The sequence below is a fragment of the Phalacrocorax aristotelis genome, chromosome 8, assembly GCF_949628215.1.
Source record: "Phalacrocorax aristotelis chromosome 8, bGulAri2.1, whole genome shotgun sequence".
Taxonomy (NCBI): Eukaryota; Metazoa; Chordata; class Aves; order Suliformes; family Phalacrocoracidae; genus Phalacrocorax; species Phalacrocorax aristotelis.
This window is the reverse complement of record NC_134283.1, coordinates 25,349,670-25,376,390: the sequence shown is the minus strand read 5'-3', so window position 1 is coordinate 25,376,390 and position 26,721 is coordinate 25,349,670. Positions and strand designations below refer to the sequence as shown.

Sequence of the window (26,721 nt, the reverse complement as noted above, 5' to 3'; positions counted from 1 at the left end):
ATGGCACACTACTAATTGCAGAGGAGTGTACTAGCTGACTTGAAATGAAATGAGGAGTAAGCCTGAAGAGATCCCTTATTACTTCTCAGTATGACCTTGTATAACTGAAGAGGCTGAATTTCAATGTCTGTTAAACAGGCAGATCTGTTGCAGTTATCAAAAGAGTGTTTCAAGATTGAGCGGGTTTCAGATTTGACTTGTGTTTCTCTAATTATAGTTCAGCATTATGCTTTGTCTTGGGAACAGAGTAAGTAAAATATTGCGCAATATCTGGTCATAAGATGTGTGAAGCCTGTCTTGGGTAAACTGATAGAGCCTGGATGAACCATTGTTGCAGCTGGAAAGCATACTAATCTCTGAGGAAAAACATAAAGAGTAATTTCAAGCCTTTTTTTATGTAAGATACCTGAAATGATTGGGATTATCAGTCATGTACATAGGCCTATCAGAAAATGAACTCTTGTGTGCACAAGACACGTGCCCTGGCTAGTTACTGATTAGCTTGTGAGGGGCAAGCAGCTAGGTGGATCCAGAAGGCAGGACAGCTGGAAAAAGGAGTCTGAAAGGGAAAAGCTTTGTGGACTGGGTATTGGCCAGAAGTTATCTGGAACAGTGAATCCAAAAACTGTTACACTTAATTTCTACTGTGTTCAGGAAAACAGGTTTTCACATGTACTCTATGCAAGTAACAGGATTGCATTGAGAATGTAAGACATTCCAAGTTTTCCCACAGGAGTCCATCTGTAAAACCTTAAACCTCTAAGAATTTTGGTCGAGAGGAGATACTGATGAGGATGAGAAAACCATGATAGCGGTATGAAAGGATATTTTTCTCATGAATGATAAACTGACTTGCTCTTGATTTCAAGCTCCTAAATTTCTGCCCTCTAACCAGCAATAGGGCAAAGACTTTCATCAGGTCTTGCATTTTGATGTATGCTTTGGGCAGAATATTGTCCTTGTCTCTAGACAGAAGCTGAACAGAGCTTCTGTTAAGTAGGTGGTAGACAACATTTGAATATGCCAAGTATGTATCACATCCTGAAATACTTAGACTAAAGCAGCATCCGTCAGCGCTTTGTTGCATCTTCTGGTTTTTTGTATTCTGATTTTCTGAGTATTTGTCAGATCTTTAGGAATGGGGTAAGCATTAGTGTTGAGGGTAATGTTACCCTGAAAAACAATTCTTCATGTGTGTAATACAAAGAAAGAGAGAGAGAAAGACAATCAGCACTCTTTATTTGTATTGTTTGTTTTTCAGTGCATTGGAAGAGACTGGCTTTACTGCCTTAAGCAATCCTTTTGCTGGTCCTTTTGTAGACTACACCAGAAGTAGTAGAAATCTGGAATAAAGAACAAATCAAAAATTTGGTTGAGAAGTATAATTGGAGCTCCAGTGTCACAAATGAAGAGACCTGCTGACTGGCTCACAGAACCTGCGCTTTGTTAGAAGACATATCTAGAAAACAAACTGAATGTCCTTGTCTACTCTTAAATACACAGCACAAAAATACTCTTACAAAAACAAGCACAACTTCTAAACAGGGGTTTAGGGATAACTTAAATGTATCCTGCGTTAGGTGTGGCGTTACCAGGGTTTTAGACAAGTGAGATAATTTTTCTCCAAAAACAATGAATGATTGACACTGCTGCTTTCAGGGAGGGTGAGAGACCTTTCTTGATTCACAGAGTAACTTCTGGTTAGTCTCTGCTGAAGATGCACTTGGGTGTATGTAGCTGGCATAGACATAAGTCAATTCAGGAAAAGTTTTGAGACTTAGAAATAATGATACTTGACAATCCTATTTGTTTTGCAATTTTACTCTAGTATTGTAGTTTCAGTAATCTTCCAAAACTATGTTGCCATTTTATTGATAAAATGGGGTGCTACTTGAAATCCAACCTCTTCTGTTTTGTGGTGTGTTCATGGGTTTTGGTTTTGTTTGGTCCCCCCCCCCCCCCCCACTTTGGTTAAGACTAAGGAAAAGGGTTCTGCAGAAATTCTGTGAGGACTTGCAACTATGTAGTTTTCTAAGAATGAAAAAGTGAATAACTAAAGCATGTTAGTAGTAGGTAAAAAGTTTTTAATATATTTTTCTATTTTTGAGGCATAGACACAGTGAATGCAGTCAAAGATACGGGAAGTTGGGAAGATTCCAATTTTACAGCTATAAAACTGCATGTCTGTGCCTAAGATGCAAGATCTACATTTCAAATCTCTCAAAAATATATGATGAAAAGTTTGTTCATTGAATTCTTGGATTGAACCCACACAAAATTGCAGAAGATTATCTAGAGTGAAGGAGAAAGTTATTTAATAGTTTTGTTTTACTTTTAGATAAAGATTTTTTTCTAAATGCAAAATTTTAAGCCTGCTGCTCTAGAGGCTTGGGTTTGGTTTGTTTGTTTTATAAACTAATTTGGATATTTAAGAACTCACCTCTACTAGCTTTCCTCCAGAAATCTCTGCAGTATGATGATAATTGGGAAAATCAGCTACTATTTTCCCATCTTCCATTTTAACCGTTGCCTGTAATAGAGAAAGGTTTAATGTCTCCTGGGGTTACTGGCATTTATATTATCAGATACACTGTAAACATCTGTACACCTGATGCTTAAAATTTCTACTTTTTAAAAAGTGAAGTTCTCTATTACATGTGCAGCTTCATGAACAAGACTAAAATCCTTGTGCTTTAGTTCTTAAATATTCACAATTTAAATGGAAAAATGTTCATCTACTGATACATGCAAGTTCCATATCTACACAATAAATCAGTTTACATTCCTTCATAGCTCTAAAATGATCTGACTACAGACGATGCTTCTCATTCAGTCCTCAATGTTTTATGTGGTTCTCTTGTTTTGACGGTGAAGTAAAAGGCACGATAGTGTGAGTTAATTTTGAAGTAGCATTCTCAGATCCCAATAATCTGCCCCCAATCAGCACAAAAGCCACTGTGGACAAGTGATGTGAATCTTTACCCTAGATCCTGAGTTTCACATCTCTGATTACACTAGAATTCATCTCACTCATTTAAGTACAGGTGAACATGGCTGCACAGCCTGCAGTCACACCTTTATACTATAACACGTGCCAACTGCTACGAGAGCTGCTTCTGTATGGAAATAGTATGTGGGACGGTACTCTGAAGATCACAAGTACTACAGCAGCTCAGCTGACTGCCAAAACTAGATACATAGTTCCATCACAAAATCAGTCTTGTCTGTGTAACTAGTCGGACTTGCCTATGCTTTTAGTGAAAAAGACAGATGAGACCGTCATATTTAGAGGAGAAAAATGTAACTTGCAAAATGAAGAGATGTGTGGATGTTTTTTACCAGATACAAGGAAACCACTTTACTGGTTTATGTATTGTTTAGTGACACTATACTAAAGGGCAGTGGTTTCTCTGCTGAGACTCATTTGATCTGCCTCCATCTTTGGCTACTTAATAGGCTTTGGACTGCTGAGGTGCACAGGGCCAAAAAGAAGAGAATGAAATTTGTAATATTTCAGAAATAAGTTTGCAATAAAATGACCAAGTAAAATTGTGTCTTATTCTGTTAGGGTTCTCGAAGTCAGACACATGGGTGTTTTCCCTCTCATAAGCAGAAAGGTATGACTGAAAAAGCATCCTGGAAATCATGTGATGCTATTGCTTTTCTCAGTTTGTCATAGCTCCCTGATGCAATTGCTGGTTTTCCTGTCTCTTCAGTGTAAACAAAGCATTTATCCAGTAATCTATTGTAGGGCTCTGGACACCTCACAAATGCAGAGTTCAGCTGTCCCAAGGTGTCTTATACATTTCTCATATATTTAAAGGGTTAAGGTAAGCGAAACAACTGTTTTACAGCAGGTTTTGTATCAAGATTTTGTCCATGACAGGAGCAGATCATTATTGTGTAATCTTCCTTCTCGCTAGGGGCTGCTTAAGTTGCAAGTTGCTCTGTACTTCCAACAAGGAGGATACAGAGATATTTCCGCCCCGCCCCCCCCCCCCCCCCCCCCCCCCCTTCATTTCACACAGTCTCTTAAGACTCGGGCACAGGTGACTTCAAAAGGTGAGCACTGCTGACAGGCATGGGAAGAGCCAGGGACCATAGCACTCCCCTCAGAGTGCGCTGCAGTTGCTGTATGGGGCTGGACAATGACACAGCTGCCAGCCAGTGCTTCAGGGTTTTAATGAGCATTACGTTTGCTTGAGCTGCAACACCAGTAGGTGCTTGACACTCTACCCTTGCTCTTTATTAGTGTGTACATATTAGTATGTACAGCTGAAGTTCCAGCTCTTTAAAATCAGGTTTAGGTATCAAGAAATGAAGGAAAAAATTATGTTTCTAAGCTATGACAGATGGAAAAAACCCCAAAACCACACTTTCAAGGACATAAGGACATATTCCTTATACAGACTTGATTTTCACCCTAAATTTAAAAACTGCAACAGCATAGAACTGAAGAGCTAGATTAATTTACCTTGAACTTTTTACCACCCATTGTCTCCATGTCTGCTTCCTTGCCAATTGTGAATGTGTTGGTCGTGGTGTGGCCTCCTGGGAAATGCTGTGTCCAGATAAAGTCATTTCCATTCTGTACCACCTCAGTGATTATTTTGCAATCCCTTCCCTTTTCAATCTTGTCACTGGGGAGACCTTAATCAATAGAAACACACAGTTTATCAAATCTAATAGCCTAACAGTTGTATTTGAGTTGAAGCATGCTAATGGTATGCGTGGTCTCAGACGCTGGTGTCTGAGTATCTGATTTGTTTTGGATTTTTTTTTTTTTTTTTACAGCAGTATCAAAGCTCTGAGTTTAAATTGCTGCTATAAAGGAAGATATAGAATAATCAATGCATTTGATAAAATAATAAGTTTTAGTCTTGCATTCTTTCTCCTGAGAAATTATACACAGAATAAATGTACAGATACAAAGTATATATAAATATTCCCCTGCTTAAGCTACACATGCAGGTGCCTTTGCTATATAGCTGCACATATCTATTTGCTATTGCTTTTTAAACAAATGAACACAAGCACTGACTTTATGCGCACAGATCATAGTGTCCCTAAAAGATTTTTCAGGGTAATCTGAAACAGGTTTGCACGGTCTTCTGAAAGCACTCACAGAAACCTGTTCCTGTATAAGATTTTTGACAAGCATTTTCATGCTGCATTTATATTCCTCATTGATGAACACTAAGGACAGAAAAAGTGATCTTCGTGATACTGCGCTCATCTTGGCCCTTCATTCTGCTGCCACTGAAAAGGAATACTACTGTAAACCAGGACTATTTCCTGGGGCTGACAGTTGTTCTTGCAAGAATGAGAACTGAATCTCCTTGCTGAGGTGCAGAGCAATCCTACCAGTCTCAGCCCCTGCTGATCTCAGCACATTTCAGTAAAAAAAAACACCTTCTTTTTAAAAACTAATTTATAACCTTTAAGACATACTTACCAATCTTCTTCACAAATTCCTCATAGTTCTCATCGCCTTCAAATTCATATTTGCCTGTGAATGCCATGTTGCCCTGGTGATGTGGCTAGTAGAGCAGAATGGCAGCTGGAACAAAAGAATGGTTAAGTGCAGATGGCTTGAGGCCCTTGTTTTTATAAACCAGCTCAAGCTGTTCAGCCCACCTATATACACACACCCCTTGGAAATATACTTTTATGATCTGTATGAGTCACTAGCAGGGATGCCATTGACCTGTATGAAAAACCAAGGTTATAATTCAACTATACATCCTTGACAATAATCTGGAGATCAGCAGAAATCAAGGACAAAAGTTTGGCTTTGATTTTAGTGCATACTTAAGAGAAGTGGTATATTTTTACTTTGAAGATTCCACTGATTTTGCAGTCAGGATGGAATACTGGTAAAATATATTATAATGAAACAGGGAGAAAAACGGTTTCAAAGCAGTGTCCTGAGATCACAGCCTTGCTCTGTTTGGAAGCATACCCTATATTAGTTAAAATATGAAAATAAGAAACAAGCTGCTCGGATTCCTAAGTAATTCTGGTAGGATATGGGCAATGACAAGATTCTGGGTAAATTATTGCACCTGTCTTACCTTTTTTCTGTGTGGAGATAAGAACTATGAAATATTTTATACTACTTGAATATATAGTACATGAGGATGATTAGTCCATGGCACCATGTTCCCCCATCTTATCTAATATCAGAAGACAAATAGTGTTTCATATTGCTTAGCAAATGTGCACAAAAAGTACAAAAATTATTAGACTTATTTTGGAAAAGCAGAGCTTTGATATATGTAAAATAACCACATGTTAAAAGCCAGGGAGTCTGCTGGGTAATTTAGGATGTATACAGGAGAGGTATATGCCTAATTAATCCAGTGCCACACACAGATAGCAGGGTAGGAAATTCCCAGCTGCTATGTATTGGTATAGCTCCACTGGCTGATGATAGACCAACAACTTTTAATCTGAACAAAAACATTCCTAGGATTTATGTGAAAATGGTATCATAGATTGGAATGTCATTTTATTTCATAAAAGTAATAAATTTGGGAAGGAACTGAAAATCTACTTTCCGCTTGCTTTTATAAAAGCCTAGAGAAGCTGATCAGAAGAGCAGGACTATATCCTGGGTGATTAAAAACATGAAAAACAATGGTCCACTAAACTTCACTACTGCTCCCCTTGGTATACTTTCAAATCAATGTGTTCTATGTAACCATTTCTGTATTTCTAATTAATAGACTTATCTGTACTCCACTCTGTTAGAGAATGAGACCAGTAATGATATGAAACTTCAGTAAAATGTTAAATATCATAAATCATGGTACATTACTGTAAAACTATACAAATATGAAGCATTGCTACATCTAACAGTTTTATTACCAATAACACTGTCTCAGAGTTCACGCATTCACTTACACGCTCCCTCAGCCTGTGCTCTAAATCCTGCATGTTGGAGAGCATAGTGTAGTTTGCAAGCTGTTCGACTGCCTTGAGAAAGAATGGTGCCTTCTACAGGTCCTCTCTTGCGTGGTCACGTATGGGCTGTGTCTTGATGTAGCCTCACAGATTCAAGATTGGATGTAGATTATGTTTGCCAGCACTAAGCTCAAGAAGAGCTAGAAATAAGACAGCCTGTTTTGTGACATACAAAACAACAGTTTTCAACTGTTTTGTCACAGCATACCAGTGTGCACAACAACTCCTTGAATTTGTGGGGTGGGGGTGGGGTGTGTGTGCGTGTTAAGATTTTATTAAACTTAAATATATTTGCTATATACACATATATGTCTAATGGCATAATATTTGTCAGGGTATGTTGCAACTGAATGAAAACAATCCTCTCTAATTTGCATTAATTTTTTATTTCACTCACTAAGCTTTCTTCTTTTATGCAAAGCCTCTGCTGTCTGTAAGTTACACAGCCTCAGGTATATAAGGTTTGAATAGGAAAACATTTCCTGTCTTAGGAAAATTTTTGCACTTTCAACACTTTTCCTTACAGGGGAAAAATGAGAGGGATTCCAGAATAACGCACTGTCTGATGGGTGAAAAGTCTGAATCAGGTGAGAAGGGGATTTCTAATGGAAAATAATTTTCTGACCGGAAAAAGCTTCAGAAAATTCCAAGTCAGTTTTGTGAGAGATTATACCTGTGGACTGGAAAAGATCTTACCTAATGTTTATTAGTTGGAAATTTATATTATGTTTGGGTTTTCTTTAGCTACTTCCTCTTCTGAAGTCTGCGAGAAACTAACTTTAAAATCTTACATCTTCTTGTACAAGAAAACATAAAACTTTCAAGCGGAGATGTAGTTTTTGAAGTTGACAACAATCCTTTTAAAACTCTTGGTTTTTTTGGCTGTATGTTCTTGGCAGGAAAGCAGTTTTCTAGAACAGATGCAGAAAGTGAACAAGAGTGAAGCATAACAAAAACACGGTCAATTTGTAAAATAAAAATGGAACAAATGTCCTAGGAATTACTGCCTTCCCACCCCTAACTCTACTCTCCCCATATTTACTCAGCTTAAATTGTACCATGCTGTGCAGTAGATGACTATATTGTGCTGGAGTTCATGACGCCACAAAAGCTATACCATCTGCTGTCTGCATGCAATTAAAAGGATGTTTCCACACTTGAAATAGAAGAGAGCCGTATACCTTCCCTCTGTGAACATTCTCCATGTCCCATGATTAGCATTCAAAACACAGGGGTGGGGGAGAAAAGTATGAAACTGGGGCGTTCAGTATCAATTACAAATACATAAGATTCAGAGAAGGAGGAGAAACTTGTTTCACTGACAGTGTTTCCTCTGCACTTTCTATTTAAAAGTGTCTGTAAAATTATTCTGACTGTCCCACAATTAAATTTTTTTAAATTAAAATTCCTTCAGCTTAATCCCAAGACTGCTGAACTCAGTGACCAATTATGCAGGAGCAGACAATTGAAAAGGAAACTTTATCAGTTGGACCCAGATGCTTAGGCCCTATCTATATAAAGAAAAACACAGCATTAGCACGGAAATCAATGAAGTGGTTACACATACATAGCAGCCTCAGTTCTTTTTCCTATGGTAAAGCTAAGTAGATACCAGCTTAGCTACAACAGTGTAAATACTATGCCATTAACAGAAGCAAAACCCCTAGTAATTTCAGCCATATACAGGTTAGAAAAGAATACCATTTAGAGGGAAGTATCATCAAGCATATTTCATACATGAGAAGGCTGAAACACAGAGAAAAAGTGACCTATCAGGGCTTATGATATAGTGAATAATGATGCAGCCAGTAAGAAATCTGAAGTCCAGGCATTAACCCAGTGTCCAGAGGACGGCACATTAATTTAAACATTCTTATAATAAACAAGCCCTTAGAAGCAAATAACGAGAGCTGTGAGCAACCAATTACTTCCAACAGTCATCCCGGGAGTTTTACCCTTGCTCCACTGATGGGCTGTGAGACTCTTCACAGCTGCCTGGCTAGCACAACTGGCTGAGCAAGTCCCTAGCTAAGATTCTTGCCGTCTCCATGTGGCTCTGTGTATACCGAGAGATAACCAGTGCCCAGCCCCAGCTGCGCTTTTGGGGAGTGGGTGACTGTCCTCAGGCCAGATGAGCACTGAAGGCCTCAGTCTTGCTCTAGGCTCTCTGTTCCAGAGAGACATGCACAACCCTGTGAAGAAGGTAAATGAACTCAAGCCATAAACTCTTCTGTTAACATAAAACTTATTGAGGGACAATACCACCAGCACAGTAACACCACATGGACCTTGGAAGATAGATCAAACTGGATAAGAAAAATGCCACAGTTCTGTGAAACAGGAAAAAGCTAATCAGATTGTATGAACAGTACTTGAGCTTTTATGTTCTCTCTCTCTCTCTGAAGATCAGATTATATTGATAGCTTTCTTGTGATGTGATATAAAAATGCTTACATCTACACAACTGTACAATACTTGGAGCTTGCCTGCAGCAGGAATGTGGTGGGCATAGAGCCAGTGTGTAGGACAGTAAATTACCAATGAATAACTATGTGACTGGGTGGGTCACTCTTGCTACACACTAAGTATGAGTTTATTCACCTCCAAGGAGTTGTACGCTATGCTGTACTGGAGAGCTCCAGGACAGGTTACACACAAAGTCAGTATTAATAAACGTGCTTGCTCTGCCTGGTCACTCAGGATCAGAATCAGCTTAGAACAAGTCTTCAACAAGCACGCCATCATCTGCACCTGTCTGTGCAGAGGAGTTCTTCATGTGCCTTGTGACTTTGCACCCATGTTTCTGCTCACTTATTCTGAAATAAATCCTTATTTTCATTCTTGTTTTGCTATAAAATATAATGAAATTCAATAGCGTATTGGAGAATGACAACTTCCGTTAAGCAGTCTTCCAAATACTAAGTCATGACAACATTTATTCCAAGAATAAAGGCATGGAGGGCCTCTGACTTTACTGACATTACAGTCACTTGCACAATTGCTAAGGTTAGTCATCCAAGTCCCTATCTCCTCAGGTTCAGCTAAAACCAGTATCCATTTAATGACCTTACACTTTGCATTCACCATATCCATGATTTTCCTGCCGCTTCTGAGCTGTGAGTGTGTGATGTTGCTTTTGCATACCTTTACAGCAGTGCTTCATCCTTAGTGGGCTGGGCACTGACATAAACGGTGCAAAGAACTCCAGAATTATCCAGAAAAAAACCAGAGACTCAATTAAACCAAAATCATCTATGTCTATCTATACATGCATTTTAAATGTGTTACGTGCACTTATTTTGTTCCAGCTACTACAATGTAGAGCCTGCACACTGCTGCAAACAACCTTGGTTATGGTATACTGCTTAACAGAACTCAGTTCAAATCCAACTGAATTAACAGCTATAACTGAGACCAGTGGAACAATAAAAGATATTTCCCTGGCACAAGGTGAGAATCATAACAGAGAAAGGCAAAAAAAAGCTTCAGGTGTAAAAGCTGAAAACAGCTTTCAGAAAGTGGCTATTATCTTCAGTGTACTTGGCACCGACTATCATTTTCAGTGGAGAAAGATGCAGCTGTTTTTTCGTAGGTCCAAGAAAACATCATGATTCTATAGGCGACCGTGTCTGCCACCTGGTGGCCAGCTGCCAGGGCCCGGGTGCCAGGCGGCGGGTCCTGCCCTGAGCCCCGACCTCACCCCGCAGCCCCTGACTGCAGCCAGAGCATGCCGGGGTCTGCAGCCAGCCCCGGGGACACAGCGGAATCTCCAAATGGATCCCCTCATTCTCTAACTGCAAAAATATTCCTCCCTGAGCTGGTTATAATTGGCTCGGTAAGAGTCATATTAAATGTATCATTTATATTTATATAATATATAAAAATATATCAGTACTTATACAAGCAACTACCTTCATATGTTTCATTTTGAGGCATAGTTCTAAATAAAGATAATGAATTTCCTAAGCATTCCTTTATGACATCACTCAAATTTCATACGCTATTAGCCTTTACTTAAACACAAATACATTTGCATTGCTAACTTGGCCACCAACAACACACAGGACTGGTCCATACAGATTTAATTAAACGTTATAGATCAGAGGCCAAATGCTGGGCCCCTGAATTCAGTGGGAATCATTTGCAGTTGAGCTAACACTTCAGCACAATTTAATGAATCTAACTTTATGTGCAAATGCTATTTGTGGCAGACTGGCATTTGTGGAACCCACAGAGTGGATTCGACTGCCACAGCAAAACACCAGAGAGGGTGTGCATGCTTCGCTGGAGCAGCGCTGTCTTTAGGCAGAATGCAAGGAAATGGCATAACCTTACCCTGTGAGGTCAAAGGTGAGCGGGCGTTTTACATGGAATTTGTCTCACTGAGTGGGAAAAAAACCCCACACGACCCAAACCCATGCATTCACAGTTGTGCTTATCTAACTTTGAAACCTGAGTCACTGCTCTAACATCAACACATAGTAAATATCATATTTGAATGTATAATGTCAGGACCATGGGCAGGAATCAAACTGCTAGTTACAATGAGGAGTTAAGCAGAAAAGCTCAACGCTGTATTTGAATTTATCAGGATGATGTGAGTTGTAACTGTGTGGCTGTTGTAGGCAGTAAAACTCTTGTGGAAGCTTATGGCCAAAGGAAAAGTTCATCTAAAGCAAGCAGTTAATTCCCTCTGTCTCCCAAGTCAGCTACCTCTGATATGCAAACCAGCTGAGTCTTCAAATGCTGACGGGACAGAGGCAACTCTCAGGAACCAAATCAAAGGCCTTGGAAATTTTTACTCTCAGAATTTACTTGCCACAAAGTCATAAATATAATGCTTTTGCATTCTTTTTGTCATGTCAGAGTCACCCTGCCCTTGAATGTCTCCCAGTGTGCTTTCAAGTTTATTAACCTTTCAGATGTGTTGTATAAGGCCAACTGAGATACACTCAAAGACGAAATGGAGATAAGGAAAGTAATTCCATTACTGAATGAGCTATGCTGAGTGACTATCTTTGAAGTGCTTTTAAAACTGGAATGCAACTGAACAAGGAGTACAGATTCAAAATAAAAGTAGGAACTCCCCAGTGGAAAGAAAGTTACACTTAATGATTCTTTCAGAATGAAATTTGATCGGGAAAGCTTGTAAATTCTTAAAACAGCTGTATTCGGCAACTAGTCAGCAACCCTCCATAGTAAATGGCTGCTGATTATTAATTCCTTCGGTATTCAGAGTAATCATTCATAATGAATTCAGAATGAACTCATCTGGTGTTGAGGTGATGTGTAATTTCATGGGACTCCTATTATAATGTTGCCTTATTAAGTATCCATTTATTAGAGTACTAGGTGTTACTATTCTAAACCCATAAGCAGTAGAAAAGTAGTTACCAACAAGGTGCGGCTGAATTATTGAAAAGGTGAAGTTTGCTCAGAGTCCAAGTTTTTAACAGAAATGCACCGGCCAGCTCTACAGGGCTTTTACAGGGGACACAGTAGACTCTGACCTTGCCCCAGACGTGACAATCTGATGGGTAGGACCTGCCTAACAAAAACAGGAAAGAAAGGATCCTACCAGACGCTCAGAGATAGAAACATTTGCAGAGGAGAAAGACACAGACCTTCCGAAAATTCAGTATTTCTGGGACTCCCTAAAAGGAGATTTGATTAGTTCCTGCCAAAACACTCTTTCAGGAAAACCTTTAGTCTGTTTGGATTTCTGGAAAGGTAGTTCCCAGAGGGCAAGATAGCCAAGTGATTCATTCAAGCTGTAAAAGCTGGCATAGCTTCTGTAAGAAGCGTTTGGGCCTGCTGCCCCTGAGGAGTGTTCCCAATCCCTGAGTGCTGCCTCAATGGGACTGCTGAGGTCTGTTTTGAGCAACTGAAAAGACAGAAAACCAAATCTAAGAAAAAAAGAAGTGCTTAGTTTTTCAGGTGGTTTCATCAGTTTTCAACTGATTTGGTTCTCTGGACTGCCTCAATTGCTTGGTCATGTGCTGCCAGGGCAACAGGAGGTACAAGAGAGAGGAGGGGAAGATGAATGGCACCATCATCATCATGCATCATCAACATGCAGCCCTTTCATTGGCCTAGCCGTGACTGCAAACTGCCCAGCAGCTGAGAGCAGCCTGAGAATATGACAGCACTGCTTACATTGCCCAAGTGATTCCAGGCTGCTCTTGAGCCACCTCCTGCTTTGTGCTGGCACAACCATTTACACAGCAGTGCAGCAACTGGAGTGAGGGGCTGATTTGAATTAAAAATACCAAAGGTAAAATGAAAAGGTATTTTTCAGCTGGATCAGTGCTCTGATCCAGTCCTTCATATGATCACACAAACAGCTGTACTGGCATAATGCAAGTATTGGCATGGAGAAGGGAACAAGTAGCTAGTGGAATATCAGCACAAGGTGGCTATACCACTGAAAAATGCTTGCTGTAATCATGATTTGAATTATAACTTTATGATCTGTATTAAAAGAATAAAGAAGTCTGAACTGATAATTGCAAACAAGGTTCTGGAGAGGAAAAGCAGAATTATGCTCATGCTAATTGAGCTAGCGATGTGTTCACTGAACAGGTTTACTGAACAAATTTTCTTCAAGCTGAAGGCTCAGTATAAATTCTCTGAACTCATTATTTCCTATTGTCTCTTCAGAGCCCATCACCCAAGTAAATCAAATCAGCCCTTCTGGCCTCAGAAGCACCAAAACAAAGAACTGGGAGGGAAACCTCTGTTAGCATTTCAGTCTCTCCTAGAATTGATAGCACTCTCTACAATTTTGTGTCTTTGTTACTCTAGCAGGCAGTTTACTCCCTGGTATGTAAAAATCTTCTTTTAATTCCCAGTTTAAATTAATGCATGGTTATTCAAAGCCTGTTTGTACTTGTGCCAGCACTGCCTCTTCTTTTAAGTAGAACTTCTTTCTCTGAGTTTACTCCAAAGTGCTTTAGAGAGCAGTTACATCCTCTTTTTTGCTAGGGTAAATAAATTGGGTTAAGCCATGCCAAACTCTGTTAGACACTTCTGAAGTGACAGACTTTCTCCTCCTCTTATCATCCAAGTATTCCTCTTCACTTACTCCAATTTCAGATAACCTTTTTAGAACAGAGGTGACCGGAACCTATAACGTTTTCCAGCTCAACAAGTTTCACTGATACACTCCCCACCTTTTAAACTAAGATCATTAAGAGACATACTAAAATGTTTTGGTTTTACTGTAAGATTGATACCAGCAACTTCTGGTGAATCTAATTTTTCTTTTCTTTCTTCAGGATTCTTCCCTTTAATTAGTTATACTAATGTCATCAGCTGCATTCAATTCAGTGGTAATGGAGACTCACCGCAGAAACGGGAAGCTATCTTGATGTCTAAGGTTTAGTAACGAGTACAACAGAAAACTTGAAGATTTTTGTTATGCCACTTCTGACTCATGTAATCTGAAAGTGCACGGTAAAACTAATTTTGGCTACTATTGATTTGGGTCACACAAACTGCTTCGATTTCTTTGAAACTTGGACTTGAATCTTTGGACTAAGAGCCACTATGGAACATGTTGAACCTCAATAGTTTTAGTCTAATACAGACAACTTTTAAAAAGTTGCTAAAATAAAAGATATAATTCAACCTTCTCTGCAAAGTCTTCTGGTAAACGCAAAGTGAGTTAAAGATCCTACCTCTATATATTTCTTTGTTCCATATAATTATACTGCAAGTTCCATAACAGAAAGTAACTATAGTTCTAACAAAGTTAGTAACTGACATCCCTAAAGATAAGAATCATTACAACTACTCTTTTGGACTCTTCTGACCAAAACCCAATAGCCATCTCCCCTCTATCTACATAGTTCATGTGATGTGTTGTAAAGATTTTATTACTTGATAGTATCTATATGATTGTACTTGCTGACACATGAGAACAACTTAGCTCCAAATGGGAGCTTATCTTCAAGGTAATCTAGCCTAATTTGGAGATTTCCGTCACACGGCCATGGGCTTCTAAGCAATCCTCAGTCACCACCAAGAGGGGGGAAAAAAGGTGCATACCAGTATAAAATGAATGTGCACCGTACCTGCATTTAAAATCAGTGGGAACTAGTAGCAGGGAGGGTAACTGAAGGCAATAGGCTGTCACCATCCCACAGCAGTACCACCACCAAGAAAAAAAATTCAAATTCTTTCTTAGCTACAAGGTATTTGGAAGGTATCATGCTCTGGGAGCCTCCTCTCTACAGCTATACTTACCTACAAAATTTGTATGGTAATATATTCAAACTAGGCTTAGAAGACAACAGAATGAACATGGGATGAAACCAGGACTCAGTGTTTCAGGAACTTATTCTGCTTCTGCAGTATAAATAGGAGATCTGCATGGACCCTGGTGGAAGAAGGCCTCTCGTGGTAGCTGGACAACTTGCTGAAACCAGTCCTAGAGCTTGCATTTTCATATGCACTGAGCTGGCTTGCATATTTTACAGTTATTCCTACTTCTCACATACCTCTTTCTCCAGTGCCCTATGATTGCATTCTAGCAGGCAGCATTAACCCCACTCTAATAACCACAGAATGCTTTCTACACCTAAAAAACTAAGCAACTGATGGTTTAGTGTACACAATGTTGATTTAGGCTTTCTTGGAGAAATGCTGCACAGAGCTTGGCTTTAACTAAGTCTACTAAAGTCAATAAAGAACAATATGTAACAGCATGTTTTAACTTGTTCTTTCTGTAGGAATTCTGCTAAGAGCTGCTCTATTTCTTCCCAAACAAATCATGTTATAAAACAATAAATCAGTTTTAAGTGCTATCTGCTATACAGAAGAGAGAGGTTTTCAAAATCTACAGAGATGTAAGGAACACTGAAAATGAAAAGTTCTTTTAAAAAGGAAATTATAGCCAAATTATTTGCCTTTCTCAATTTTACTTGCGTTATTGGCTTACTAAGCATAGGCTACTGGATTGTAGCCCAGCGAAAATAAGGAAGGAAATGGTGGTCTTTTGACAACAAACATTACTTATTAAAAGACTACCATTTAGTCTTGCAAGACAATATGTAATTTGTTGTATTAATTAGGAATCTAACAGGAATTGGAGGTGTTCAGGATTTTGCAGAACTTTGTATCGTATTTGTTTAACACAAAAAATTTTCTCACATTGGTAAGGAGTCATTTAAAAAAAGATCACATTTTGAAGCACAGGGGCATACGATTTTTCCACTTGTCTGTTTCTGCCTTATACTGTTTAAAGAAAAACTCATTAGTTTTAAGTACTCTTTCAAAGAAGCAAAAAATATATTAAGAGCTTGTGTCTTTTCCTTCTTTTCCTTTATTTTAAGGAATCAATGTGCTGAAAGAGAGTGACAGCAGACCAGAGAGACATGTAAGGCTCTCAAATAACCCCAGCGCTATGTCTAGTCTAAATTGCCTCTGTATCCATGGCCAACCTAGTTTTATCAAATGTATAACTAAAGATGCCTCCTTAGAAAATATTTCTAACTTGCAGTGTAGATGCCAAATTACATTATCTCTGTTCAACATGCAAGCTTGTACATAGCTTATGTATAAAAAAGGTTTATATTTTTGGTTGGAATATTTTTTACATACTATGCTGCTTCTGGATTTGTTTTTTAATCAAAGTTAATGCTGGAAGAAACACAGATATTTATTTTTAATTTGCTATAAAACGAACACATTTTTAAAATATTTGAAATGTTTGCTTCCAAATCCACTAGTGCATTATATACAAGTGCCTTTTAATAATTGTACCTTGATAGCAGTCCTACTCCCTTCACCTTTTCCCTCTATTCAGAGCATTTTCTTCAATATATTGCCGTTTACTCCATGATACCTATGATGAAAATGGCAGGCAAGCAACAGGTGCTGAGCAAGGGTTAATTTTCAGCTTCAGTAACACTATTCCCCATTTAGAAATACAGACATGTGTTTCACAGGTCTCAAAAGAAAACTTTCTAGGTCATTCCAATAAATTGAAATACATCTTTTGATTTTGAAACAGACTGTTTCTACTGAAAATGCCAACATAATGTTTTCTTCTTTCCAACATGGATGACATTAAAAAAATAAATCTGGGTGTTTTTTTCTTAATATACTGCAGTTTCATAACTTCCTTATTTTCATACATCTGTAACGTCAACATCTCTGTATCTGGATCATCAATGGTTACAGAAGCAAATACACAAAGCTGCAGAGCTAAAGAAAGGCCAAATTCCCCACTTGGCCTGCCAGGGGAACTCCTTCTACTGCAAGGGTTACTCAGAGTTCAGTATGCATGGAATAAACACAGCATACTTTATTATGCATCCTGCTTTCCAGACTGCTGCTCCCCAGCCCTCCATCATTAAAGCAATAGTACTGTACTTTAAATACATATTATGTAGTTTGCTCCAGGTCATACGAGATGGAATTAATAACCAGAAGTCCTGATTCACTGCTGTCTGCTAAAACACTAGACATCCCTCCATCTTTTAGATATAACGGTTTTTCCAGCACATTGCCCAGTTATCTCCACAGATTTTCCTGAAATGTATTAACCTCCATCTATTGCACTTGTAAAATCCCACTGCTTTATTTGTGCACATAAACCCCATGCACAGTTAAATTCTGCTATTCCAAAGGATAACCTCAGCTGCAGTTCCTGAATCTCTGTTAAGGGGAACATTAAATTTAGATACTACTTTTTTTTTTTTGAAGGCTCATCTGTTTTGCAGTTGACTTTTCCATATATTTTAAAATCATGTTTACTAGTTCCCTCCCATCTCCTTCATTCTCTCAGGCTTTTCCTCTTCCTTTTCTCCTGCAGCTCACCTGAAGAGAAGAGTTAGATGGAACAGACAGCTATCTGGTGATGGTGATAAGCTATTTGCTACGCCCATAAACCAAACAAGCAAAGATTTTGTCTCAAAGAATGTCAAAGGCAGACAAGAGAAACCAGTATTTGAGTGACTTTTTCTTATGTTATTGCAGTGTTTATAACGTGCTGCACCGAGAATACTGATGCAGGTTAATTGTGCAAGAACAGAAAGAGTTTGAAAATATGCGATGCAGAGGAGGATGCATTTATTTTCTTGAAATATGGGAGAAGTCAGTCTTCTTTGCATATAAGTACTTCTGGGGCTTCAGCTGTGCTTTGATGTGTATGATACAGAGTCATATCTCACTGCATATTTTATAACAATCTGAAATTGTATTTCCTTAGATACATTTAACAGGAGAAATATACTTATGTAGCAGAGAAAATACATATATATCATATGCCATTTCTTCATCACCTCCAAAACAAGCAGATCTTTGCATCTGCTTGTTCTATTAACTACTTTTATTACATCTAGCCCATAATGTCCCTCTTCCAATGGTTTTATTTGTTCTTGGGTTGGCCAGCAGTAAATTTGCTGTTAGTAAGTGAACAACACTGATGTATACTGGGAAAATGAGACTATATTGTTAACAGCTGTGATTTTATCTTAAACTCTGGAATAAGCCATATTTCTCTTAAAGCTTCCTTCTGGAATCAGAAGGAAAATCTGCAAAACACTTCAAAATCTGAACTTCCACTTGGAAATTTCTTTACTTCCTAGTACCAAACAACAGCTGTTTTCCTCCTGAATGATGAGAAAGCAGCAGGGAACAAAAAGCTAACGGTGACAAGTTTTTAATTTTTAAGCCTCCTTCTTAACCTAAACTTGCATTTTTGAATGGCTCAGTTTGGCAACATATACCGATCACTTAACATTCTCAGGATGCTTAAAAATATGGATGTTTAGTTCAGTGACTGGATAGTGTGCCAATTTCCCGAAATTCTGGTTCCTCAGGCAGAAAATGCTATGACAAAATTTGCACAAAGTTTAAAAGCCAGTTGCATCCACCATGAATGCAGGATTCTAGTGCCCAGGATTATCCTTGTGACTCCCCTGGTGAGCATGCTGAGGTGGTTCTAAAACCAGTCTGAATTTCTGTGACTTTCTCCAGAGTAGGCATGGACTTTTCAGAGCAGCCTCTGAAAATAAGGTAGAGGCATCCGTGTCATAAGCCATGCTGCCATCTAGTGATAAAGCTTCAGTTCTGCTTCTTAGCTGAATAAACGTTCAAGTATGCCACAGATGAACTTCTGTGCCAAAATCTGTGGCTTATAAGACTAGCTGCGGCTTAAGAGACAGGAGATTTGAAGAAACCAAAATACTTCAGCTCTTTCTGCATGATAACCAGATCTTTTGTCCTATTTGCAAAATTCGAGACATAAGCAGATTATTAAATATATTGATTGAAAATGCTACACCGTGTTTGTTTAACAGCAAGTCTTCCACCCACCTGCAAAACTCTTTTTGCTAGAAGCACCTGATGAGATTCTGTAAACAAGCCACTATTATCTTTGCTTGAGTTTACTCACAAAAGGGGTCTGTTTGGCATCAGGTTGCCAAGGACTGCCTTGCCATACAATGTTACCTTGGTTCAAGGTGGGCTTTTGCTTTCATTGTGCTTGTTTTTTTCATTTTGCTTCTCAGTAGAATGTAGAATCCTTCATGCAGAGTAACCCATAAGAATGATTCCTGCATGCAAAGACAGGATGACAGCAAGATCAGGCTTTATCATAAAAATCCCTCTCAACTTGCTAATGCAGAGAGAAGGGTGACAAGGGCATTCTTGTATTGATTTGAACTGCAAGGTCTGTCTCTGAGGATTGAAATATAAATTTCTTCAGCCCTTTGTGATTATTAATCGCTAGCTCTTTACAGTTCTAGTACACTTTTCTCTTGAAGCTATCAATATCCTTCACAAATAATATGTTGCAAAGGCCAGAGGAGTTAGGCTAGCACTTTTCTCAAGGTCGAAGAGTGATGTCTGTGGGTCCACTACCGCTTAGCACACCTGAAAATTAGCTCTCACCTGATTGTTGAGTTTCTGTTGTGATGTGTCATGATTATGGGACCATATTCATGGGTATGCAGGATATAAACAGCTATCCTGTTGTATTCTGGATGCTGTAAAAACAGGCAGGCTGAGACAATTGTTTGAAGAGAAATAAATATCATTTATCCTGCTCTATTCATCTTCTTTGAATGTTAGGCTTATGCAAGTTGGTGATGCTTTACATACTAATATTAACTATTTAATTACTTTCATTTTGGCAGATGGGATAGGGAAGAAACAAACATGCTGAAACAGAGAAAAGAAGATGGGAAAGAAGGCTAACATAGAGAAAAAAGTAGAGCTAATACAAAACAGGAGCAGGTCTCCCACTAAGCAATACTGGAATTGGAAATAAAACACTTCATAATTAACAGCAACTAAAGCTATACTTAAAAGGATTAAATCTCTGGTTTGCCTACATTTTTCTGCCTAGCTGTCCTCTTGCCACCTGTGGAAATACTATACCTGAGGGTATGATACATGAGGAGAGGCTGAAAGAACTGGGTCTCTTCAGCTTGGAGAAATGAAGACAAAAAGGAGATTTATTTCATTCCACAAACACCTCATTGGAGGAAAGAGAGGAGGTAGAGTCAGGCACTTCTCAGAGGCACAGTGATAAGAGGAGGAAGAAGAGACACAACTGGGAACGTGAGAAATTCTATTAGCTATTATGTTTTTGGGTTTGGTTTGGGTTTGGTTTTTTGTTTGTTTGTTTTTTTTAAAAAAATCATGAGGCTGGTGAAGTACTGGAACAGGTAGCCAGGGATGTTATGGAACCTTCATCCTTGGCACTGGTCAAGACTCAAGTAGAGATGGCCCTGACCATCTGAACTTCAAGGCAACATGCCTTTAACTAGACATGTCTAGAGTGGGGGGTGGGACTAGATGACCTCTGGAGGTCTCTTCCAACCTAAATTACGAGCCTATGACAATATATAATCTACCCTTCCTACTTTGGCCACTAAGCCAAATTTAAAATGTCCTTTCGCCACAAATGAGACTCACAACATAGTAGGAAAATACAAGCATGAAATAGATTGTGCTTCTTTGCCCCACCTCCCTCAAAAATTATACTTTGCACAAACCTGGAAAATAATTTTCAAATGTTTTAAACCACTTACAAAGTTAATTCCTTTACCAAGGGTTCAAAATAGTGTCAAACACCTTGATTTTTTTTCTTTACTACTATGCAAATGAACTTTGACAAAGTTAGTTTGCCAAAACTCTTTTCTTACTAGAAAATGCAGTAATTAAATAATGACTTGATAACAGTAATTTGGTAAGATGATAAAATTAATGCCAACTTTTGAAAATACCGCAGAAATTTTTTTAAAGTATTGGAAATCTTAAAAAAGTATCAAAAAGACCATCCTCATTCGAAATATAAAAATGTTTTTCTGCAGAGGGACATCATCTCCTGAGATCATTTGTCTCAAAAGTCCTAATCTTTGTGAAAAGATGATTCACTATAAAAATACAACTCCACTGTTGTACAATGCCTTAAAGTTATTGCTATCTCCAGGGACAAGCATAGAACAACAAAAAAAAAAAGTAAAATTTTGCTAATCACACATGCATGGACTGTGATACAAATTCTGAGTGCATAATATGGATTTTAAAGCCAAACTATTGGCTTTAGCCTATCTATTCTAAAAGGAATCTATTGGTTTCCACTGTTGATTTAAAAAAACATCGATCTGCATTTCCATATAGCTTTTTCTACAAGTGATTTGTACTTTTCGGCCCAGTTTATACCTTGGTTTTGTGGGGTTTTTCATCTGCACTGTTGCCACACAGTGTTACTACTTGTAACCCAAGTGGCACTAGCAGCTCTTTGGCCAGAGGCATTTAGACCTTTTGTGCCCCAAATCTTCACAGCTGCATCACTGCCTCCAGCTTCCTCTCCTAGAAGAAACGTACATCGGATTATTGTTACATACTGCTATTCCTGTGCTTTCAACAAAGGCTGATCAGAGGGCTAGACAGAAGATCCATTTTCCCTCCCTTCTTCAGGCTCCTCAAAGCTGAAAAGTAGTTTGCTCAGAAAAGATGTATGGACTGTGCAGGTCCCTGCCTAGAGGAGTAATTCTTGCAGAGAAGCCAGAATCACTAGGGTGGCTATCAGCCACTGAGTGATGTTCACAAGCGTGGAAGCAGCAGGAGAGGTTTTTGTCCAGACCCTGTAATTAGGGACTGACGGAGAGCAGAAATGTAGACCGGTATAGGGAGCTGTGGTGAGAGGTTTCATGTCTCTCTATTCCTGATGAATTGATTTATATGGGGTCATCACAGCATAAAAAGTCAGAAAGAGAAATGGCTTGAACCAGCTTCATAGCATCTTGCTGCTGTGCACAGGGTAAGCTTACAAGCAGGAGACAGGCAAGCTGAGAACACAACCACTGTGGGTCCCCTCTGCTCAGTCGCTGGTAACTGGAATCACAACTAACTGAAATAGCAGTGAGCAGTGAAATCTTTTCAGTATTAATTTTCAATCTTCTGTTTGAGAAAGAATCCTTCTCCCTCAACAACAGTATTTTTTTAAAGGTTTGCTTTTGTCTGGTCAGTGCCTTCTCTTTTAAGTCATTGTGACCTACATACAGACATGATCCAAATAAAAAATTAAAGAGAAAGAGAGCTTTATGTGACCAGAGACAGCTCTGGAATTCCTGTGGCTTCTGTATTATTTTTTCACACAGGGTCAGATATGAGTTTATATAATTTTTGTTTGGTTGGGTTTTGTCTTCACTATCATAATGAATGTTTAAATATCTCTCCTCAAAAAAAATCTAGAGTTTGCTGACTGAAGGTGACACTGATGGACACACCCTTGTAGCATTGTTATCCTGATATTAAACAAACAAAAAAAAAACCCCAAACAAACAAAAAAAAAAGAGGCAAAAAAGCCCAGAGTTATGCCTCTGAATAAAACTCAGGACTGAGGCGAAGTTACTGTGAGTTCACACATTACAACTGAGCCACAGTTACTGATACATGGGTTCCCCTAGCTGCTTGCCAACATGCAGTACAACATGTTAGCTTAAATCATTTTCACCAAGACACTTTGATGAGGTTTGGATGGCACAAGAATTACTCTAGGGATATGGAATCCAACCCCTGCTATAACTTACATTTAAATCGAGATTGGTAGGATCATTACTACCTGATGACTGTTCATTAAGCCTGGGTGAGATAAATTTGGTAGACAGTTCAACTCCCAGTGGCTGGAGGCTTGCTGCAAACTGACTTCACAGCATAAAGGTCTATTCCATTTGGAATAATTCAGGCTGTGAAGTGATCTCTGCCTGGATCACTGGCTGGAAGCAGAGCGGTACTGCTGTTCCAAAACATCCAATTCACTACCACAGCTGGCAGCATTCTGACAAACAAAAAAATAACCAAGAACTGGACTGCCCTGAAGGATCCTTTGCTTTGTGATTTGTCCCTCCAGGTCAGGGCTGTATCTCACCTGTAGAGCAAGGGACACTGTCAGTGCTCATGATACACCTGCACTCTGCGTATAGACGAAGAAGTGCAGATCCCACTGCTGCCAGCCTGTCACCTTTCACCAGCCCTACATTACTCAGCAGTTAGCAGAGAGAAACAACATGCATCTCAGCATAGTGAAGGAGAAGCAGCTGGCTAGGGGATGAAGGAATAGAAAGAAGCAATTATACTATTATGGCTATCAAACAAGCCCACATCACTCTTACTTGTGCTTGGGGGTGCAAGGCCAGCTCATATCTACCTTTGCTGCTGATTGTTTTTTTGACAGAAATTGCTCCCTAAACAGTCATGTTCAGTGATTATTTGTCTCCTTCCTTCTTCCTCTGATTACAGCCAGACTGGGATATCCCTGATCCGCATAGAAATGAATATTTTAAAAGTCAGTGCTGTTCTCAAAGGGGCTTGTGCACCATTAGGTCTTCAGATTTACTGCACTAGCAAAGAACAGTGTAGTAATGAGGCAGCAGCAATAGGCTACAAATGAGGAGAAAAGAGCTAAAAGAAAAGGATTTTGTCCTGTAAAATACCTGATGGTTATTTAAAATTATCATTGAGGTTCTGCCTTTATAGAAGGAATTCTCACCAAATTCTGTAGCCACACTCATAGAGCCAATTCTATATTTTAGTAACTCTTCTTGATTCTTGGCTCAGCACGTACACTGTATTTTTCCTATGATTGTGAACAGCCGGGAAGCACTACTATCAAAAAATAAAGCATATTTAAAGATGACTTATGATGTGTTACTCTGTTACATCAAGTTCTCCCATTTTCTAGGCCTCTCCATGAGAAGTTTTCCCACAGCTAACAGCAGTTTGTGCAAAATCATAACTATTCCCTGTGGTATATGACAGTAGCACAGATTTTCCCAGAACTATTGAGAAAGCACAGTTATTAATTGCAATCTGTGTAACCCAGGCCAATAGAGCTGGCAACAAGAATGCTAATGAATGCAAGGAATTTTGTTCTCTCTGTGTAAGACGTGTCACAGACTCATAACCTGCCTTCAGAGTTTTAAGCTCACTGCCTATTTCCATGTTGTTAATTATCCTAGTCTCCCCTCAAAAGAATGTTGAAGTCCAAGCCACAGCTCAAACCTACCCCCTTCTGGGTGTATTGCTTTACAATAACTCAAAAACAATCGCGTAACATAAGGATCAGTACATTTTTCCTCCCCATTCAGAGCTGTCATACCTCTCTTCTGGCCATTCACCAGCTCTGCTAACAGAAGAGCCCTGAAACCCAGTTATATTCAACCTTGACTCACTGGGTGGACCTTGTCTCCCATTGAACCACATAAAGCTTTGTGGTTGCTTTATGCTTGTAATGACTGTCTCCACTTGCTTAGCTCTCTGAATTGACTCATTTTTTCCATCATTTGGGAGTGATTCAAGAGCTTATTCTGGCTTGACCAGATCTGACTCACCCTGGGTGACTTCAGAAATTAGAATCAAATTGAGATTTGTGTAGAAAAAGCAAAATTATAGTCAAATTGTAACTACAGTCTCTCTACTGATGTGACAAAGAATTCCTGGCCTCCAATCTGAATGGAGAAGCAGTATTTATCTGGTCTATCGCTGGTCCAAGCTTGCATCGATCAGCGAATTTTATTCTGAGGGAAAAATATCATGAGTATGATGAATCACTTTATGCCATAGAGGAAAAAACCCTTACAATTACAAAAATGTCACTGTACCAGAGAGAAAAAATTAAGAAACCCATTCATACATACAAACCCATGATGAAAAAACAGATAAATAGTATCAAATTTCCCCAGTTACAATGGATTAAAACAGACATCAGTGTTTTGAACTGTAAAATACTACTTTGTTTTAATAGAGTGGCTTACACAAGCAATTAAAACTTTAATATTTCACACATAAGGCAGTTGCAAAGTCTCTTCTATGCCTGCAAGTACAGGGTAGGCCACGGTATGAAATATGCATAAAGAGACACTGCCAGGTGAAAAACACTGGGCAAAATTCCAAGGGCTTTACTGTGTACTTGTGCAGCTCTTTGCTGGGCAAACTCCTGCTGAAATCAATGGGAATTTTGCCTGAGCAGAGAACAAGGAACGCAATACTCAAAAACAAGCAAATAAGTATTACAAAAAAGCTGGATTATTCAGAATTAAAAAAAAAAGTCCTACAATATTAAAGTCTAATGTACTACTTATGATTATACAGTTAGTGAGACTTATGCAATCTTTAGGCTTAGGCTGTGAAAATAAGTGTTTGCGTTTTTTCTGATTAGCTCCATTCTGTTCAATATTTGGTCAGATGTTACTATTGTGTGCGAGCTATCAACATTTCATAGAATCATAGAATGGTCTGGATTGGTTTCCTATTAAAAAAAAATAATAAAAATCTCCATTAAAAAAAAAAGTAATGGCTTGGATTTATGTTTGGAAAACCTTACATGCAAATCTTAAAGGAGCAGAATTTGACCTGTCTACAATTTGATTGCAGCACCTCATCAGCTAAGGGTGTCAATGCCAAATGACTGCTGTCTTTACTCGTTTCAAGGACCGTAAGAACTTCCTAACTTTTTGCATGAGGACAACCTTTTAGGAAAAAAGGAGTTACTTAGAGTAACGCTAAAGTTTAGTCAGGTAGTTTTGCTTCTGGAGCCATCAGTAGTTTAGACATCTGACCTAAAATAACTGTAACTGTCTGTCTTTTTTTCTGAGAGAGACTCGGTGAAAGTAATTGGATAGCACAAGGCAACTGAATAAATACATCAATCCTGTTATAACAAAAATGTATCAAATCTGAAGTTGCTTCTAAATGCCTCTTCCCCAAAGTTATGGGGGATGCTTTGTGATAACTGATAATATTCCAATTATTGAATTTTAAACAATACTAATTTTTACGTCTTTAATTCTTCATCTCAGAGAGAATAAGAGATTTTCTCCTTCCTTCTTCTGTTCCTTCCCCTGCACTGCTAAGGTATTTGGCTGCTTTAGCTTTTATGCAGAACGCTAATTGCAACTACTCCATTTTTGTTAAGAGATAGCAGGATTTAATTCTGTTAATTCTTTTGGAACAGAGACCCTTCCACTGCATTGCATTCTATGATTCACCATACCTTATTTACTACAGAAATGTGTCACTTGACAGGATACACCATGAAATTCAAGTTGCATTTCAGAACATATTTGTCATTCAAATGGATGCCAAAGCAGGACAAACTGACCACACCCAGACATATACTAGATTGAAGTACAAGAACTAGTGATGGAACCTTCAGTAAATGTAACATCTAACCAACACAGTAATTAGTGACAGGGGGTGAAAGTAAATACTAAATGCCAGTGGTGCTCCAACATT

At 38.7% G+C, this 26,721-nt stretch overlaps 1 protein-coding gene across 12 annotated transcripts in view; it reads right to left on the bottom strand.

Annotated features, from left to right (window-relative positions):
• Window positions 1–1,222: 1,222 nt before the first annotated feature.
• The window catches only part of FABP6 (fatty acid binding protein 6), a 45,718-nt gene continuing 20,219 nt past the window's right edge, over window positions 1,223–26,721 (bottom strand). For 6 of the 12 annotated variants that reach the window (XM_075102090.1, XM_075102093.1, XM_075102082.1 and 3 more), the window contains 4 exons: window positions 5,456–5,560; window positions 4,475–4,650; window positions 2,441–2,530; window positions 1,223–1,343 (listed from right to left, as the gene is read on the bottom strand). In XM_075102090.1, coding sequence (XP_074958191.1) covers window positions 1,290–1,343; window positions 2,441–2,530; window positions 4,475–4,650; window positions 5,456–5,522 — 387 coding nt within the window. In that variant the 5' untranslated portion in view covers window positions 5,523–5,560 and the 3' untranslated portion in view covers window positions 1,223–1,289. Of the gene's footprint in view, window positions 1,344–2,440; window positions 2,531–4,474; window positions 4,651–5,455; window positions 5,561–7,662; window positions 7,878–19,425; window positions 19,530–19,866; window positions 19,962–26,721 lie in introns of all 12 variants that reach the window. The other 6 variants (XM_075102094.1, XM_075102085.1, XM_075102084.1 and 3 more) reach the window with 5 other exon arrangements.